Source organism: Struthio camelus, chromosome W, assembly GCF_040807025.1.
Source record: "Struthio camelus isolate bStrCam1 chromosome W, bStrCam1.hap1, whole genome shotgun sequence".
Classification (NCBI taxonomy): Eukaryota; Metazoa; Chordata; class Aves; order Struthioniformes; family Struthionidae; genus Struthio; species Struthio camelus.
In genome coordinates this window covers 46,305,691-46,325,036 of record NC_090981.1, presented here as the reverse complement: position 1 = coordinate 46,325,036, position 19,346 = coordinate 46,305,691, and the positions used below count along the sequence as shown (strand labels likewise).

Sequence of the window (19,346 nt, the reverse complement as noted above, 5' to 3'; positions counted from 1 at the left end):
GAGGCTGGCTGCTGCCGCAGCTCGGCCCAGGGCAGAGGGTCCCCGGGGGGCTGTGGGGAGCAGGGTGCGAGCTGCGCGAACCCAGCCCCGCGGCCGTCTCAAGTCGGGGGAAGCACCCTAGGCCTGGGGGCTGCCAGCACCATCCAGCTGAACTCCAGCTGCTCCGGTCAGTCAGGATTTAACCTTCCACAGTGAACAAATACAATCGCCTTCCAAACATCTTGGGTAGCGCCCCAGACTACGGTATTTTGTCGTGAACGAAAACACACTTAAGCAATGAACCACGGCTTGGTTAACTAGAGAAACATCTTCCAAGTCATCCTCTGGAGGGCCAGCATACCGACTTCCCCAAAAGTCGGGTGGACACCGTGCTAGCGTCTGCTCGGGGCCGGCGGGAGCAGAGCCGGGGCCGGCAGGGGCCGCAGCGTCCCCCCGCCGGGGGCCCCGGGGCCAGAGGCCGGCAGGGCGCGGCGCGGAGCCCGGCGCGGGCCGCCTCCCTCCCCCGGCGCGGGGGGCGGCGCGGCGCGGGCGGCTCCCACTCGCGCTCCCGCCCCGCGAGGGCGTCGCCAGGCGGCCGGTGCCCGCGGCCTCCGCGCGGCGCCCCGCGGGCTCTCCGGCGGCGCCGGGGCAGGGGCAGGTGTCGCTCGGCGGCCGCTGCATGGAAGCCGGTGGCGGCCGGGCAGGGCCGGGCTCGCCGCCCCCCCGGGCTGCGGCAGGAGGACGGCGGGGCATGCCGCCGGCGGGGCGTTTCTGCAGGGACTGACATGCTGCCGCAGGAGGGAAGTTGCCAGCCCCTTCGCCTCTGCCGCCGGTAGCGGCCGCGATGCGCGGCGCTCCCCTGGCTCTGCCGCCGGCGCCAGGCTACCGCCGACAGCAGCCGGGCTCGCCGCTGTGAGCAGCGCGGGGCCGGGCGGGCCGCCGGGCGCGGCCGCCGGGGAAGGCGTTGCCCGCGCCCGCGGGGCCCCGCGCAGCGGGCGGCTCCGCGCGGCGGATGCGTGTGCATGAGCGCTGCAGCGAGCGGGCGCAGGAAGCGCCCCCGCTCCGCCGCCTCCATCTTCCAGGGCAGCAAGAGCCCGCCGGGCGGCCGGGACTGTGAACGCCGGGGCAGCGGCTCCGAGAGCGCCCAGCAGCAGATCCAGAGAGCCCTGGACGACTGCAAGATGGTGGGTAACACACCAGGGCTTGCTTTAATTCCTGCCGTTGCCGTGCGCTTTCGTGGCCGGCGGCGGTGCCGCTCCCCCCGCCAGCTTGCCTATTCCCATCACGTGCAGTTGCACTATTTTTAAAACCGCGGTGCCCGCCGGAGGTGCTGCCCTGTAGCCTGACTCGTAGCGGTTCAAAGGCGGCGGAGGGGAGAGGCGCGGGGCCGGCCGGGGGGCGCAGGGGGGGCTGCCGGCTCCGGGCAGCGGGAGCGGCCTCCCCGCGGCGCTGCCAGCACCGGGGGCTGCCTCTCGCCGCATCCCGCCGAATTTGGCCCCAAACTCAGCCGCTAAAGCCCACATATATCGGTAGCTGGCGGCGTCCCCGCAGCAGCGCGCTCTCAGCTTGCCGTCTTGCCGTGCGGCAACTGCAGCCCTCCTCTTGCCGTGCAGTCCTTCTGAAATAGGATTCAGCATTTGAGACCCTGAAATTCAGTCCCTGAAGTAGGTAGCACCTGCTTCCAGTCTGCCCGGGATAGCTGGTTGCCACTGTAAAAGCCCAGACCGAGCCCCTGCGTCCGTGTTATTTTTGGACCCTCCCGTTATGGTGTGACACTCTGCTCCATTCATGCTCAAAACGTTTGGATCCTGACACGCTCCTCCAAACCAGTGCAAACGGCCCGCGTCTGGCTCCTTAGCCTACAGACAGCTGGACACTGAGCCCCAAAATTGCACCTCTCACCAATTGCACAGATAGAAAACGAGTGAAGTTGCTGCTACTTTACCTGAAAAAAAGGGATCGTGCTACACCTCTGTGGAATAGCGCTGGAAACATACTGGCTACCTCTGCTCTGCTGAATTCCGGCTCTTTTTTTTTTTTTCCTTATACTGCAAATTGTGCTGGCAGATACCGCTCTGATACTTCAGATTCGGTAGCAACTCCCAGTGCACCAAGGAAGCTCTCACAGTAGGGCTATAAAGATTTCCAACAAGTGGATCCTACTAGGTCCTGTCTTTTTTTCTCATTCCAGACAGTGAAATTTGGATAGTTACTCAGTAGCGGCAGCTTTATCTCTTCACTCTTTATCCAGTAGAATTCACTGATCAGAAATAAAATGCAATTTAGAGGTGGATTGTTAAGATGCACTTCAGGAGATAAAGCCGGTGCTTTTTTCTTCTTCTCTATCTCGATGCTGCTAGATCAGTCTGATTTTGTTTTCCTTGGCAATGCCGTAGTGGTTAAATGTGTCCTCTATTTAGACGGGGGGATATCAGGTGACAGGTGGCAAAATACCTCTGGCTCAACCAGTAACCAGTTGCAGGAGGTGAGGATTTTCTTGTTTCTTCTTAATGCAGAATAATTATGCTATGACACAACATAGTGCAATTGTTTTTTCTCCACTGGCTACATGCATTCTCTGAAGCTACAGAGACGCAGGCCACATTTAGCAGAGTACAAGTATTGCGTCTAGGGTTTTGTTTGTTTGGTAGTTTTTTTTTTTTTTAGTGCAGATGTACCAGAATGCACTGGGAATGGATTGTTTTGCTGCTCCAGAAACAGTGAAACCTATTCACTACTCTTACGATGACATTTAAGAAAGCATGGGCAAAAATGGGTCCAGATACTGGTTCTGAGTTATACAGGGTAATTGCAGTGCGATGTATGAAGACCCAAAATGTAATATTGCAGGGGAAACAGCTAATTTCTATTTCTGAATATAAGAATTTGAAGGCTTGGCTTTAAATTTTTTAGATCTGATAGAACCCAGGTGCCAAACCAAGCTTTTTAACATGCTTGTATGTTGGGATATGTTGAACTCCTGGTGATAATGATGGTTATAGAATTATAAGCAGCTACGTTTGTCTATTTTTGTACAGTTTGGAAAATGAGGTCAAATTAGCAAAACAACGATAAATATATATTTTGCTCTAACGCTCCCTAGCAGTCACCCCCAACCCCACAACATGGGTAGCAAAACATCTGCTGTGCTGTCTTTCAGAAGGCAGCAAATGCTTTGTTTCTTATAGTATCATCCCACATAGGTTATCAGGTTATCAGTGGAACTAAACAGTAATAATCTTGCCGTCATACCCACTTATCCAGTAGCATCCACGTATATCTGCATATATCTTGTGTTAGAAGATTTCTGTGAAAAGGTTGAAATGCTTATTTACTTTGTTGTTCTTTCCCCCCCTATTGGAAAAAGTGCTTTCTAGAATACTAATTGGAAAGTGCCTGTCTAGTACATCTTCTCAGCCAATAACTTTAGATCAATGTCAAGCCTGAAATCAGGGTTAGAGGCCAGTGACAGAACAGAAATCATTACAAAACAAATTAGCCAAATCTCCAGTGTAAAAGCAAATGCTACATTCCAGTCCCTAAACGTGCTGTTAATCAGGAAGCAGGAGGAGCAAAGGCAATCATTTCTGGAGATATTTTTGTCTTTTATGATAGCAAAAAATAATCTCATGCTTCCAGGGAAACAGCTGGGATTTTTTTGTGTGCTTAATATTTAGGACTAATAACTCAAACACTTTCGGTGATTAAAAGAAGAAATACAGTCTTGCAAATGAACACGTATACAAAATAGGCAGCTGGCATGAACGCCCTAGTCCTTCGCTAGATCCTAGGCGCTTGATCCTGTATGCCATGAAATCAGGAGGAGCAGGAACAAGCCCCAGATTGGGCATGGTTTTCTAAAACTTGAATGTTTTTATCAATATAGCTAAATGTCTCATATTAGTACATCATCTCTGTTTTTTAGCTTGTCCAGGAGTTCAATACCCAGGTGGCTCTGTACCGGGAGCTGGTCATTTCCATTGGGGATGTCTCAGTCACCTGTCCATCTCTACATGCTGAAATGCACAAGACTCGAACCCGAGGATGTGAGATGGCCTGTCAGGCTCATCAAAAACTAGCAGCAATTTCTGGGTAGGAGTCTCCTTATGTTTAATTAAAACTGTATTCTTGTGCCATCTTTGCTAAATATTACAGTGAGGCGGCTTTGGGCAAAAGCATTAACCTATCGTGTTTCTATTTTAGAGAGATGTATGACCACAAATTCTACAGACTATTCATATCGTTACAATAAAGTAATTTGGAATCAAATCCTGTTCCCCTTACCAGGATGGCATCTTACTGATTTCACTGGATGCTTTTATGTAAGGTGAACAGGATTTTTCTCTGTACCACTAGGCATCTTAAAAAGATCAAGGGAAAAGTCTTGCACTTCAAGGGCAAAAGAGCAATGGATTTCTGTTGAATCCTGCAGTTTTAGACACGATGACCTTCCATTGGGTGTATCACCTAATTGAACAGAGACAACTAATTCAGCACAAACAGAGACTTAGCAAAATTTGAGGAAAAAATACTTAATTGATTGAGAGTTACATAGAGGGGAATACAAAGATGTACTGTGAAAACAACTTTAAATTCTACATGTTGTAAAATCTTTAGTTGTGTTGACATGAGGCTCAAAGCCTTCCCAACATATCATTTTTCAATTTATTCTCCAGTGAACCTACATTACCGTATTACATTACATACTCTTCTTTTCATGGTGACAGAATATATCATCACATACTTAAGACTGTGTCTCAGTACAAGAAAAATGAGGATATCTTACAAAAAGTGAATTCATGTTGCCTATACAAAGTCTACTTATTATTGGGTTCTTCACAGGATGGTGATTGGGGCATTTGTATCAACACAAACCTGTACCTTCTGAGTGTTTTTTCTCTGACTGAGTTCATCAGAGCTTTTGGAGCCTGCCTTGTCCAACGTAGTTTTCTTCCAGAGGTGCACAAATGGTTTGTTTTTGGCAGCTCTGCCAAATCCGCCTTGCAGTTCTTTTATCAGTTTACTTTATGGGAAATCTGTAGGAATATAAGGGAAGACCACACTAACCAACTAAACAGAAAAAAAAAACACTGGTTGTATTTTTGGTAAAACTGTCAACTTTTTCAGATACAATTTTGTGCAAAGTCTATTATGTTGATATTACAACCTCTGCTTTGTTCCTCAAACAAAACATATGCATTTAAAATTCTAAAGTCTGTGAGAATTAAAAAAAATCAAAAGATTTTTAACCAGTGTATGCTACCTTAACACTGTAGCACTGAATATAAGCAAATAGACAGATTTAAAAGAAGTGAAATTGATCCTATGCATTTTCAGAGTCAAAAAGAAAATAATACATAAAATAGCAGAACCAAACTTCAATTTTTTTTTTTTTTCAGAAAGGAAACCATAGATATGTGCTCATTTAGAAATACAGAGGTTTTTTTTAAGTAATCATTTCACAGTTGGGAGTCTGTCATATACACAAAGATGTCCTGAAGGTTGTGCAGTTGCTATGAGATTGACATTTAGCTAATCTAGAACTGTTTTAAGTAACCGTGATAATAATGTGATATCCATAACAACTGGTAGGTGTTAGAAACCCTCTGGAAATGGGTTGTTTAGTTTGACAGACGTTTTTCAAGATGTGCTTCACATGCCCACCCTGCTACAGCTGAGGGAAGCTGGATGATCCAACTTAACTTGTTCAGTATCTCTGCGACGAAAGATAGGAGATGAAGGTGCAGCAAGGATTCAGTGTAGAAAACAAACGGAAGGAGAGGAGTAACAAATTTGGAAGTTCAATCTTTAATTCCGCTGGAAGAGTGATGTAATGCATAGGATATGCATAGGATATGGCATAGGATCTGGAATGGGAACATACAGACATAAGAGTCAGCATATATAACATAACAAAGACCCATTTAGCTCTCTGCTTTAGTTCAAAATGAGCAGCATTGCGCTGTGTGAGCTTCTGGATAACGCAACCAATTCCATCTCCCTTCTTCAAAAGCTTCTTAAAAGACAGTGATCTCTGCCTATTGCTTTCCCAGCCAGAGATGATAATAACAATTAGCTAACTATGTTACTAGACTATAAAATTTCATTACATATCATCATTCTATTAGTTAAGCTCATTAGTAATGTTTGGTTAGTCTCTAAGTGACCTGAGCTATTGCAGTGACATTTGAGTTTCTTTCAAGAAATCGACATCACTGTATCAGACAACACTGAGTCTATTAATCTTGTTTGCGCTGATGTCCTCCTTGGAAAATTAGCAGGCAGCTTCCTTTTATGCTTCTTGTTTGAATACATGAGGATTTGAGCGTCTTGCACTACTGAGTCAGGCGGCTAGAAAAGACACCGATTTCCCGTCATAACTCAGCGGTTCTACCAGAGTAGGGAAGGTAACAAAGAGGAAAGGTGCAAAGACTCAGGCAAAAAGAAACAAGAACAGATTCACTGGCTTTGGCAAAGGCAATTCTGGAAGAAAATTTGGGAATTGTGAGAAGAGAAACAGAGATGCTGAGATAGAGATAATGCATTAGGAACCAAACGGGATAGAAGTCATGAGGAGAAAACTGATCATAGGAACATCAGTTTTTGGAATATTAAATGGACATGAGAGTGGGACAGTGGTGTAATGTGAACAAGAACAGAAGGCTCCACTTGTAGCTACAGAAAAAATATACACTGATAAGCCTTCCAAAGGCAATCCAGCTAGGGAAATAGAGGGAGTGAGAACCACCTTAGCTTTTAAAAACTTATCAGAAAAAGAAGAGCAAAGGAGATAATAACAAAGATAAAGAAGTAGCAAGGAAAAATAAAACCTTAAGAAGTCTGCCCTGGATTAGACCATATGACTCCATCTAGTCAGAGTCTTGACAGGAGCCAGTAGCAGAGATTTAGTGGAAAAGTGTATAAAAAACAGGCTGTGCATAAAGTGATGCCTTCCCTAGTATGCCTGCCACTTCCCGGCAATCAGTAGTTTAAGGGTTTTCTGAGGCAAAGGCTGCATATGAACAATTTGTGTGTGACAGACCTGAACTCTCGTAAAAGATTTCAGGATTTGTCTGAGTATTAAGGTCTTTACTTAGAAAACGCTGAGGAGGAATAATGACATCTTTATACTGTGGTGTGTTTAAATCTTTACAATTCAATTTGAAAAATAGATTTAGTTGATCGAAAAGGAAAACTTCAAATTCTATCCCTGACTTAATAGGTCTTCATCGCTATTAGACCCTCTTCTTAACTTGCTGTGTTATGTTTTTTTCTTGTAGAGACACATGAAATTTTATCAAAGAGCAGATGCAGGCTTGAGTTCTTTTCTCAGACCAACTCTATTTTGGCTTGTAAGGAATAAAGATTAGAAATAAAAATATTTTAAATTGAAATATTCTAGTTCTAGCTGATGATCTTTTAGCAATGTCAGTCAAAGAAATCTCTGCTTTCACAGTTGGTATTTCAGGAGCTCAGGTCAATTCCTGCTCACCGTAGTCATCCAAAAAATCCTTAATGATTTAATGAGACTGTCTTCCGAGTAAACTGAGCAAGGTTTGGTCCTTCCATTACATTTTCTACTGTATGAATATACCAGAAATTAAATATCCCAATGGAATTATGCTATGCACCCTTGTAGATGTTATGGTCAAACCTGGAGAGACTAAAGCAACAAGAATATGAGTCAGCGTGGTTTTTTTCCAAAGGAAAACTAAAAGAAAGGAAAAACACTTGGAACAAGATGAAGAAGAAAAAAAAGTGTAAATCTGTTTTGTAAATCGGTCTGCTTTATGAGATGGTAAAGACTCTCAAATAGAGGGTCAGCTTTACAGAAGTGCGCTATTTTGACGCTGTAAACAGAAAGAAAACTTAAAACTGTATTTTAAGATAGAGGTCTGCACAACTGTGTATACACTTTGTCCCTTTCGTATTCTCAAGCACTTGGTATGTATACATAATGTAAGTACTTTTGCAGGTTCTTGGCATGCTGAAACCAGAACTGGCCACGTGTCTGTTACAGTGTGATGTATATGTAGACAGAAGAGCGCAGGGGTGCAGGGCTTTGAACGTCTCTGTGAACCTACCTTTGAAACAGGCTGTCCTCTGTTGTTCAGAGTGGTGTTGCAAGGTCCTGCACCTGGGGAGGAATAACCCCATGCACCAGTAGAGGCTGGGGACCAACTGACTGGGAATCAGCTTGACAGAAAAGGACCTGGGGGTCTTGGTGGCCACCAAGTTGAACGTGAGCTAGCAATGTGCCCTCGCAGCAAAGATGACCAAAACCACCCTAGAATTAGGAAGTGTCACCAGCACATCAAGGAAGGTGATCCTTCCTGCCTGCTCAGCCGTGGTGAGGCCACATCTGGAGTGCTGTGTCCCATTCAGGGCTCCCCAATAGACATGGACGTGCTGGAGTGGGTCCAGGAAAAGGCCACTAAGATTATTAGAGGCTTGGAACATCTATCATTTTAGGAGAGGCTGAAAGAGCTGGGACTGTTTAGCCTGGAGAAGAGAAGGCTCAGGGAGGATCTTACTGATGTTTAAAAATATCTGAATGGGAGGTTGTGAGGAAGACGGAGCCAGACTCTTCTCAGTGACAGGACAAGAGGCAATGGGCACAAATTGAAAGACAGGAAATACCATTTAAACATAAAAAAGCAAATTTACTGTGAGGGTGGTTGAAAACTGGAACTGGTTGCCTGGAAAGGTTGTGGAACGTCCATCCTTGGAGATGTCTAAAACTTGACTGGGCATGGTTCTTAGTAACCTGCTATAGTTGATGCCTTCCAACCTGTGACAATAGTCACCATTAATTTTCTTATCAGGAAATTTCCAAGATGAAGTTTCCTTATTTTGCACTGGGGTGCATCTTTCATAAGACAATTGTTACATGTAACTTCCCCTTAGTTCAAGAACAGTTAGGGAAGTAGACCTAAAATCACATCCTGACTGCATTCCAGTTTTTGTTGTAGTACATAGAAACACTGCCAGAGTGTTGCTTTAACTATGCACTTATAGTTCACTTCTACTGTTCTTTTTTCTTCTGCAACCTATATTAGATTTCTGATGTTTTTATTAAGCAATAGAGGGTAATTTTTCAGACCTAATTAATATTAAATCAGTTGTGTTAAAAGACTATTCACACCTAGTTATGGCTACATTTTTATTAAAATGTTTATGAACTTCCCCCAGATTAAAGCATTTTAAAATGACTATCTGCTTTCTAAAGCACACAAGCAAACAAAAAACGTCTGCTGCAAAATATTTCACAAATTAAGAGAAAGGAGACTTCAGGCTTATAACTTAATGAGAGCTGCATTAGGACAGACATAATACAAACCATTTTAACTCTTTAACTTAAGATGTTAAATAAAGCACTCCTGGCAGGTGGTATAGCTTGGCAGAAACAAAACACAGCAACACGCAGTTCAACAGAGAGTTTTTATCGTCATGAATCAAAACAAGATAATGCCAACAGATAGAGCAACAAACTAGAGCTCTCCCCAGGCTAGGTATCAGTCATGCAGCATTTATGGAGATATCTGCCCTCCACAGCTGTCTCTACAATCATTGCCATTGCAATTGCCATTGTACTCCTTCTATGTACTGTACACTGCCTATGCCAGAGGTGGGGAGAGTAATGATAAAGTTAATCCCTTGAGTTCTGAGTATGAGGCACTACCCCTGTATCCTACCTCAGTTACAGTTAAAATAGTTTCAGCAGCTAAATGAAAAGTTGAAAAGAAGGTAAGTATTTGCTTCACAAAGGCCACACCATGATAACCAGAACATGGCCAGTTGTGAGCATAATTAAATATTAAAAAATAATACGATGATCAATACTCTAATACATGATATACCAAGGACATAATGCTCCCTAAATCCATGTGGATTTTGCCAAAATTTTGCAGAAATTTCAAAACAGTAAGAGGACAGCTCTGACCTTAAGGACCATATTGAGTAAGCTCAAAATGACTAGGTTGTCTGCTTCTGAAAGCTGCAGGAAATAAAAAAGAAAACTTGCCATTTGCACTCACAGGCATATACTACAAATCATCTCAGTAAGTAGTTCCATATAAGCTGGTGGGCCAGATCCCGCTATTCTTATAATTGTTCAATAGTACCTTACTCAGCATGTTGTCCTGATGACTTGACTTGGACTGTTCAGTATGGGAAAAGTCAGTGAGATCTTTGTCTCCATCCAAAGAAGAGCTTTCAGTATCTGGAGCAAGTTCATTACTAAGCACTGTCATCATATAAAGCCTTTTGCTTTCCCTCAACCATTATATTCACCTCTGTAAACTTTTACTATAGTTCTTAAATACTTACATCTTTTTGTGACATGAGCATATCAAATTATGCAGTCAAATTCTTATCGTGTTTGTTCCGCTTTATTTGGAATATCTTCACTAATTTCTCAGTCTGAACTTGCTTCAGACTTACTTTTATATCAGAGACTTCTTCCAGTGGCTCAAGGCACACTTTGGACCAGTGGAATTGGTCTATACAGGGATGTTTTGGGAAGTAAGCTCAGCTGTGAACAGACTGTGTACTTACTCTCTGTGGACAAGCTAGTGCACAAGAAGTATAACATAACTTATTCCTCTCTCAAGAGGATAACAGTCTTCACGATTGGAGTTCTCACTCTAGGTTCCTTTGCAAAAATTTCTCTAATTATACAACAAGTCCTGCGCATCTAGAATGATGGAAAGGCACACTTTAAAAAGTTAAGTTGATTTTGTACAGCGCTGAGTTAAGATGGGTTCTGTTGTTGAGAAGAAAATCTATTTACTAAATTTAAAGTTGGTAGTAGAAAAAGAAACCATTTAAGTCTGATGCCTCAATTTCTAATAAGAGAATGCAGAAAGTGAATAATGAAGGAGAAAACAAGGTTACTTAACTAAAACTAGAGTTCTCAAAATAGCTAACCTCCACAGATTGACTTTTCCTTTGTACCCTTGTCTTTGAAGATGTGTTCTTAATAGGCAATTGGGACTTAAAGATACAGGGTATTAGTATCTCCCTTTATAGATATGTCTTTCAAAACTGGGAGCCAAATTTAGTAAAGGGTAAACATACATACAACTGAATTTAGCATTTACTTCCTTTTGTCCAAACCAGAAGTCCTGAAAAGCCTGAAAAGGTCTACCTCTGAAATGACACAATGTAACTTAGTTTTGACAAAGTGGAAGAGTCTTTGCACTTTGCTTAGGGCTAAACCTAATCAGGAGGCAGAAAAGAGTCATTCTTCCTTGCTCAAACTCTGAGGAGCTTGATCCCATAGGCAATCTCAGAGCATCCTTAGAGCCTAACGCACACTGACAATTTTGGACTCCTCACAAAACACAGTGGCAACTGCCACTTTCTTTTAAACCAAAGCTGAAGGTGAGTCAACTTAATTCCTAGAGCAGTGGCACGCTACCTCCTAGAAGAATGCTCTGACTTCCAGACAAGTGAAAGTGAGAGATGAAAGCAAGACAGACATCACCTTTGTCAGAGTCATTTATCTGTCCCTTTCTTCCACCTCACGCTCCACCAGCACATTGCAACAGCTCACAGTACAGCGCTGCTGCTTCTGAGACACTCAAGGACTGCAGATGTCAGGTAAGTCAGACAGGTTTGTTAACCAGCTGCCTCTTATGTGAGGGGTCCTCTAAAAAGAGGACCAGCAGCCAGGGAGTGTGCTTCACATTCAAGGACACCCACATATCATATTCTCCTTCGCAAGAGCACAGCAGCTTTTCCTCTGTTACATGACCTGAAACAGTCTGGCAACTACAGGGAAAGAAGGGACACACTGCCATCATCTGACCCAGTGGACAGAGTACTGGGCACTGGAGAGCAAAACAGTTGAGAGGTCTGCAGTCTGCTCCTGTTTCAAGCAGTGCTCGTTCTGGCAAACACTGAAGACTAAGGCACTTGTTTGGTGGTGAGGAGAATTTGTATTCCAGTCCTTTCTGCTTTTTTTTTTTTTTGTGTATTATATGCAGATAAAATACAGAAGGATTCAGGGGAGCAGAGATCTATAACTCACATGAATGTTGAGTACACATTAGCAATCTGCATCTTTAGCCCAGTGAATCATAACTTCTACAGAGTCTCTTGGTCTAGGGTTGGAGGTGGCTTTACGTTTAGGGGGGTTTGGGTTCCATTTCAATGTGCCCTCTGCATTCAGACCCCATCCTGCGCTCCAAACTCCCCCCTGGAAATGGATGCCCACAAGTGAGGTGCTGCTGTATTTGAAGCCCTCCACTGGACTCTCTTCTACCTTGTGCCTGTCCAGCGTTCCACCCCAGCTGGATTCCAGGGGTGGTTATTTCTCTAAATCCAACCGACTCAGGGATCATGGAGTTCTCCAGCCACAAATAAACCTGTATATCTGTAGCAATGGTTGAAATATCCACTCTGTTTTAAGCTCCTGTTTTGAGCTATACAAACCTTTTAAATCACAAAATTGGAGCAAGAGAAAACAATGTATGTAGCCAGAGAGATTTGGGGGCTAAATTAGTTTGGTAGGGTCCCTTTGGGAATGCTGCAGCATCAGGGCATGCTGGCGTTTTTAAGACAGTCTAACATTTTTGCAAACATTCTCTGTCTTCATGTTCCTCTCGTGCCCCATTTTGTCCTTCCTTCAGGATATCTGCTCTCACTGTTGCATATAAGAAATTTCAGACTTCTTCTAGGAAAGCAATTTTCTTAGGGAGCAATCAGCCCAAGAATCTAGCTGTCAGGTACATTTACAGAAACACCAAATGTAGGATTTTGAAATGCTCACAGAACTTAAGAGTGCACTACTGCCTTTGGGTTTAGACACTGCTGTAATAAACATGATTAACAAGAATACTGAATCTTTTGAATAAATGTTCTTTCATACAGTTTTCAGGAAATCTTAAAAATCTTTCATTCAACCTCTCTCTAATGCTTTAGGTTAACTACCTATTAAATAAGTGTACCGGTACTTACTGTGTCTTAAAAATACTACGTATATTATTTAATGTTTTTGTTCATATTTCAGTCTTTCAGTCTTTTGTCCAGTCTTTCAAAGGAAAGCATAATATTAAAATATTCTTTTTTATTATTGTTATGTTGTTTTCTAAATAAAACACACATAGATAACACTTTTATCTTCTTCCTGAAGAGCCAGTTGATGTGTACTGATTTTAAGTTATTTCTTTAAAATTTTGTTTTAAATTATTGAGTGAAATTTTAGGATTATCCAGTTACCCAATGGAATTTTAGGCCCTAAATCTTACAGTGCTGAGCACCTCCTGTATGTGTCTTCACATGTCACAAATTGAATAAAGTCAGTAATGTTTTCCTGAGCAAAAACTTGATCAATATTAACTTACATCTGTAAAATGATGCTTTAAAAAAGAATTCAGAGCTGAACTTTAGAAGGTATTTCAGGACCTACAAATGCAGATAATTATGACGCTTCCAAAAGTAGCTGCATTTGTAAGCCATTTTGGATAGTATTAACATTAATTTGTTTGCCTTCCATGGAATTCACAGGACAGGTACTTTGATACCTTCAATAAGCTTAGTTCTCAATAAGACTGCATTTCATACACAGTGTCATGGTTTTCATCTCTCTGAATTCTCTGTCTTGCCACTACGTTTATGGGGAATGTCCTGTCTTGTTTGCTAAGGACCCTTTGCCCACAATAATTAGGGGCACCATGGTAATAAGGATTCAAAACTAATGTTAGACCAACCCCAAACCAATGTTTTATTTCAGTGTTTCTGAGAGGAAATTTCTTTCCTGGCAAAATTTTGCAAAAAGCTCATCTGTTGAAAAAATGTAGACCGAAGCTTCATGCCTAGCTTCACAGCTGTAATTTAGAGTTGCAGCTGAGCTGGTGAAGAACCATTCCTATAAACAAGACAGTAGGAACAGCTCCCTTTTGTCCCATGTAGATCCATTGCTTTGAGATCTGTCTCACCAGCATATGACAGTGATTTTCTTCCGTGGATCTCTGCTGTAACACAGCTGTTGCCAAAGCTGAGAATTACTCATGGGTTTTAAGTGCTTCTTTCCTGGTCATTTTTTTAAATGCTGTTTGATTTAGAAAGAGCACGTTTCTGCAGTTTTTAGAGTTAGACACTCGGCTTACCTTGACTCTGTACAGCTTTGATTGTATTGTCTTAAAAATATGTTTCTGATTCTCACTTAAGTTCTTTTAAAAACAGACAATTTTAACAGTATGTTCACATAGAGTAGGACAGGAGCAAATTAGTACGGAGATGAATAACTAAAAAGTCAGATGGTTACTAAAATGTTTTGACAAAGGAAGAGCTGGAGAAAAGGGAGAGAAGATCCATTAAACTTTAAATCAAAACCCAATAAACTAAGTTATTTTAAAAACTTTAAATTTTTAATTTTAAAGAAACATTATTTTTAAAGCCCTAGAATCTAAATAATCTGCAATTTTAAAGTTAAATCACCTTTAAAATTATTTAAAATATGGAAAACATATAATATCAGATTGTTCCTCCTTCCCAGATCTGTGTATCTTCAAGGAAGTGGGAATATAAGTCTGAGATACTGAAGTTGTGTATTAGAAAAAGACCTTAACAGGGGCTCCTAAAATTCCGTGTTTGCTGTTTTTTCACTTGTGATTTCTTAATTCCTTTTTAAATTTTGGACCAAATTCTTCCAAATATTCTCCATAGTCCTCTGCATTCTGAAACATTTATCTCTGATATAAAAAATAATTTTGATTCTGGGTCTCAGTGAAATCAGCCAGTGCAGATCATAAGTTAGTTGTGCAGGACCATGCATTTAACTGCAGCTACTTCTCATGATCCATGTTCTGTCCTTCCCTTTCAAGTGGTAGACTTCCTGCAGAGTCTTCTAAGAGAAGACTTCTTATTTGTAGTCACCTCACTGGTGCCTGGAGATCTGCTCTAGTAAAATGTTGGGCATCAGCTGATAAAAGGTAGCTGCTCTCAGCAGCAGCAGCAGCAGCAACTTGCAAGATCAGTCTCCAACCAAGGGAGACCTTAGGTCTGCCAGGCTTACACAGGGAAATTCCAACTGAGTCAAAATTTATTATAAGGTATGTAAAATCTGTTCTAGTTTTTCTAATTGCTTTGTAATTCTGTTTCATAATAATCAAACATTCTAAACTATTGTCTGGGCATTAAGGTCTCAACTGAACAAGCATTCCTTAATCAGGAATCATTCCAGTGTTGTCAATTAAATGATGTTTAAATTCAGGTATTAAAATTAAACTCATATGGTAGTGTTTGGCTGAAGTCCTGCCTGTTATTGAATACTGTTTCTTCTTTCCTGAATACATTTGCAGATCTACCCTTAGATTTTCTGTATTTTTTTAACTATAAGAGGAATAATATACTCAGTTATTTGTACATGAACAATTTTTCTCTGTAGCTTCTTCCTTTCCCCTCCTTTGTTCCATTTTTGCCTTGCTATTATCTTTCTTATGAATGCTTTCTGGATGAACAGCATTTCCTGCCAGCAGATTTGGCCTAAGAATTCAAACACTATCATACTATATTAAATGATGTGTTCAGAATTGTTGAAGAAAGTGCCTTCCCCTAGCAGAAGAAAATGAGTTTATAGGGTGAGCAAAGAAGAGCTGACACTTCATATCTCCATCTATCATGGCAAGAGAGAGAGATGCAAATGTGCTGTTCGTAACCTTGTCAGCATGGGAAACAGTTAAACAGCAAAACGGAAAAGTGTCTTGTTTATACAGCAGCCTCCAATTATTTCCAACAGTTCTGGAGTTGTTATTGTGGCAAAGCAGAGCTATCCACTCTTAAGCATTTGCCGAAGAGAAAAACAAAGAGATTATGGTACTTTGGGACAGTTGCAACCATAGCCCTGTGCTTAGGCTGAGCAATGCGGAGGTTGTATGCTGAGGGAGAAGTCCTTCCATGCAGGCTAAAGAAGAGCAGGGGTGCTCCTCCACGACCACTGCTGGGGCCCCAAAGTCACAGGGAAGCACAGAGTCTGGGCATTTATTTTCCCCCAGACCTACCCGAAGCAGCCTCGCCACTCCTTTTATAGCACTCAAGAAGTGGAAATGACTAGTACACCTGTGCGGTTGCTAACGCAGGATAGGGGAAGACTTTGTGGAGCCATCTTTGCTCCCCAGGCAGAAGTAGGCATTTCAGAGGAAAGTAAGTAACACCAGCTCACAAAGTGGAGACTACAGCAGAAGTGAAAAAATCCAGTGAAAGTAATCTGAAGTACTTTATGCTAAAATACTGCTTCCCAAGCACATTTTGTCAACAGATGGTTTTAAAAATTTCATTCTCCATGCATGAATTTGAAAGTTTCAGGAAGCTTTTCTTTTTTTCTTTTTTCTTTTTTTTTTTGACACATGTTCAAGTTTCCTCACAGTCTCTCAGCTGTGATTTTTAGCTTAACAACTTATATGGATTGATCTGTGAAATATCTGCTGGGGCTGTGTGATACTTCTACTGACATTACACCGAGATCTCTTTTTCACTTGGAAGACTTCTACACGGAGGTATTGGGATATTTAATTTTTAAAAGACAAATACCCCAGCATGTAAGAATGTACCTATTGAGAGCGCTGCCAGGAGCATTTGATACCTCCAGAATCCCAAATACTTCCTTATTCTGAACAACTTATTAATAATCTCTTTTGTGGACTGTTTACCTTCCCATTTAAGGATGGTAGCAGTCACATTGTTCATCTACAAGAAAAAAAGGATTAATGAGAATGTATGATCTTTTCAATAATTTTTAGTTTCAACTGGTCCTTAGACCAAACAACGCGTTTTGTCATCTTTTCTGGGGAAATGTAAATACATTGTTCCTTACTGTTTCTCATTGTACCCTCTCTTCACATCTGCTCTATTTTTCTCTTTTTGACAAGTGGAAAACCAGAAACTTGCATCACAAACTCAGATAACAGGTCTTCAGACCACATGAGTGCTTTATGGACTGCCCTTTAGGAAAATATTTTTAAAATTTATATTCGGAGTAGGTGTTGAAGACAGAAAGATGAGAAAATAGAAGTGTCATGAATCAAAGCAGTCATCTGATTTAGTGTCCTGTGGCTGGTCAATAGCAGCTGGCATCACCTGCCTGTGGCAGAGTTCCTTCTAAGTCCCATATGTTAGTAGCTGTGCTACGACCTAGATCATACAGCACCAAATACCTGAAGCATTTAATTCCTTTTCAGGCATTTCTGGGAAATCTGACCCTGTTTGTCCACACAGATCAGAACAAATTTCCTAGATCATCCTGCATGAGATACTTGTTCTGATGATATTCAAACATCAATTCCCTCTCCAAAGGGCCTGAAAACCAAATTACTGCAAAACCTATTTACCAGTGGAACTACATGGGAGTGTAGGTACGGATTCTTGGCATTTGAGCTAGCTAAAAATAAATAAGATTGTTACATAAAACTCCTTTTTGCTATGAAAGATTGAGTTCATAAATAATTTATAAATGATTACTGAGTGACTAAGGAACATTTTAAAGAATTTAGAAACATAACTAAAATCAAAGGGGAACTCCACAGACAGCGTGAGTTTCTGCCGTCTACAGTCAGATGTAAGAGGCAATGTGGAGACATACTGGGCTTGAGCTTGTTACCTGGCACAGACCTGATTCTGCACTCAATACTGCTTTGTCAAAGATACTCATCTGAAAGCAGCCTGCAGATGCTGACAAGGCAGGGTGCTGACCAGGCATCTCTTTGGGAAGCTTAAAAAATTGTTGCATCTTCAACTAATCCGACTACTTCTTTCCCAGTTACCACAGTCTGTGGAAGGTCTGTGCCATAGTTTGGGTTTATCTATTTTTCAGTAGTGTCTATCATATAATTAAGAGGCTGTGAGTCAGACTGTTCGTCTGACTTAAGCAGAGCTAAACAACGCTGATTTGAGAGCTCACCCAAAGATTTCTTTTGTCTGACTTGACGCCAGCTCTTCTCAGTAGGGAAGCTGGTTATGCACTGAGAAAGAGGCACTGCTCAGCTCATCTTTGGCCAATGCAGAGGTCTGATGGATTTCCCCAAAGGCAAGGGACAGCCAGCTGAAGAACAGAAGGATGAAAAGGTGGCTTAGAGTTAGTTTATGCAAAGGTGATCGTCAAGCCCTGTGTTTACTTTTTGAAAATCTTATAGTAACTGAAAAGCATAATTAAAGACGTGTGTGCAGTTTCACTTGGAATTGTGAGTGCTTAGAAGTATTGTGTCGGGGTTTTTTAATGCCATTGTAAATGTTCTTTTATTTCATGAAAAACATGATTTCATAATGCAATACTATTTGCCTGGGTATCATTATCATGCACTTTAAGTGGGCTGCAAGAAAGACTCTCTTATGCAATTTAGGAGGTCTGTGTAACTTCATCCTTCTAAAGTGTACTGTGATTAGGACCATGGATAGATAAATGGAGTTGCCCTAAGGCAACTTGAAGCATAAGGCCCAGAGGTAACTTGCTTTAGGACAATTGTGAGAAAATGAACAACCATTCCAGAAATAAGCTGTCTTTCCCCAGGAAGAAACCAGCATCTCCAGAATACCATTTGGGTTAGTTAGTCTTACCTAAAGGTACAGTGGAGTGAGTTTGAATAAAATTTCCTATATTAGTGCTGTTACACTCCAATTCAAGAAGTTCTCTAATGGAATAGTTTGGCTAATCCTGTGATAATTTATTCCTCTGTCCACAGCTTGAGTTAATTCAGTCAATAAAATATATCTCTGAGGAGAACAAGCTCTAGAAAATTCCAGTCTGTAATTCTGATAGTTTCAAAAAAAAGTCTTCTGAATAGCATCTGTAAATACCAAATAAGCTGCGAAGTAGCTGAACATCTCCTAACCACAGTGACTGATACTTGTTCTCTCGATAACATAAGGTTAGAGATGTGGAAGAATCACTACAAACTGTGTGTAAAGAATGTGGCAATTAATGAATCCATTGGAAAGGCAACGTTTCTGCTTCTGTACTAATCGCCTCATACAGGGAGTTTCCAAAATAATTGTATAACTTCAACAGAAAAAAGTGGATGACTTCCTTAATAAAATAAGTGGTAGTGTAAGTTTTCCTCTGGAGAGATTTCTGAAAGAGGGGAGCCAGAAAAATGAAAGAACAGCGTATTCAAAATGACTCTGTACTCTGTAGACCATACATGACCCCTGATTTATAAGTTAACTTATATCGATTTTCTTGAATGAAGAGAAGTGTATTTCCTACTGGTATGGTTTTAGCTATCTGAAACTGTTCTAGCATGGAAGTACCTAACCTGCCATCAACTAGGGAGTCAGAAAAGTCTCTACAGTATAAGCCAATGTACTGGGTCCTTTTTCTGCTTGTATGATCATACACCCAGAATGACTCCGTCAGCCTTATCAGAGTA

General features: G+C 41.7%; 1 protein-coding gene across 1 annotated transcript in view; it reads left to right on the top strand.

Annotated features, from left to right (window-relative positions):
* The first annotated feature begins 926 nt into the window (after window positions 1–926).
* Window positions 927–19,346, top strand: part of LOC104146878 (regulator of G protein signaling 7 binding protein) — a 43,673-nt gene continuing 25,253 nt past the window's right edge. The window contains exons 1-2 of the mRNA XM_068925892.1: window positions 927–1,163; window positions 3,905–4,071. Of these exons, the coding sequence (XP_068781993.1) occupies window positions 1,002–1,163; window positions 3,905–4,071 (329 nt within the window). The 5' untranslated portion in view covers window positions 927–1,001. The remainder of the gene's footprint in view (window positions 1,164–3,904; window positions 4,072–19,346) is intronic.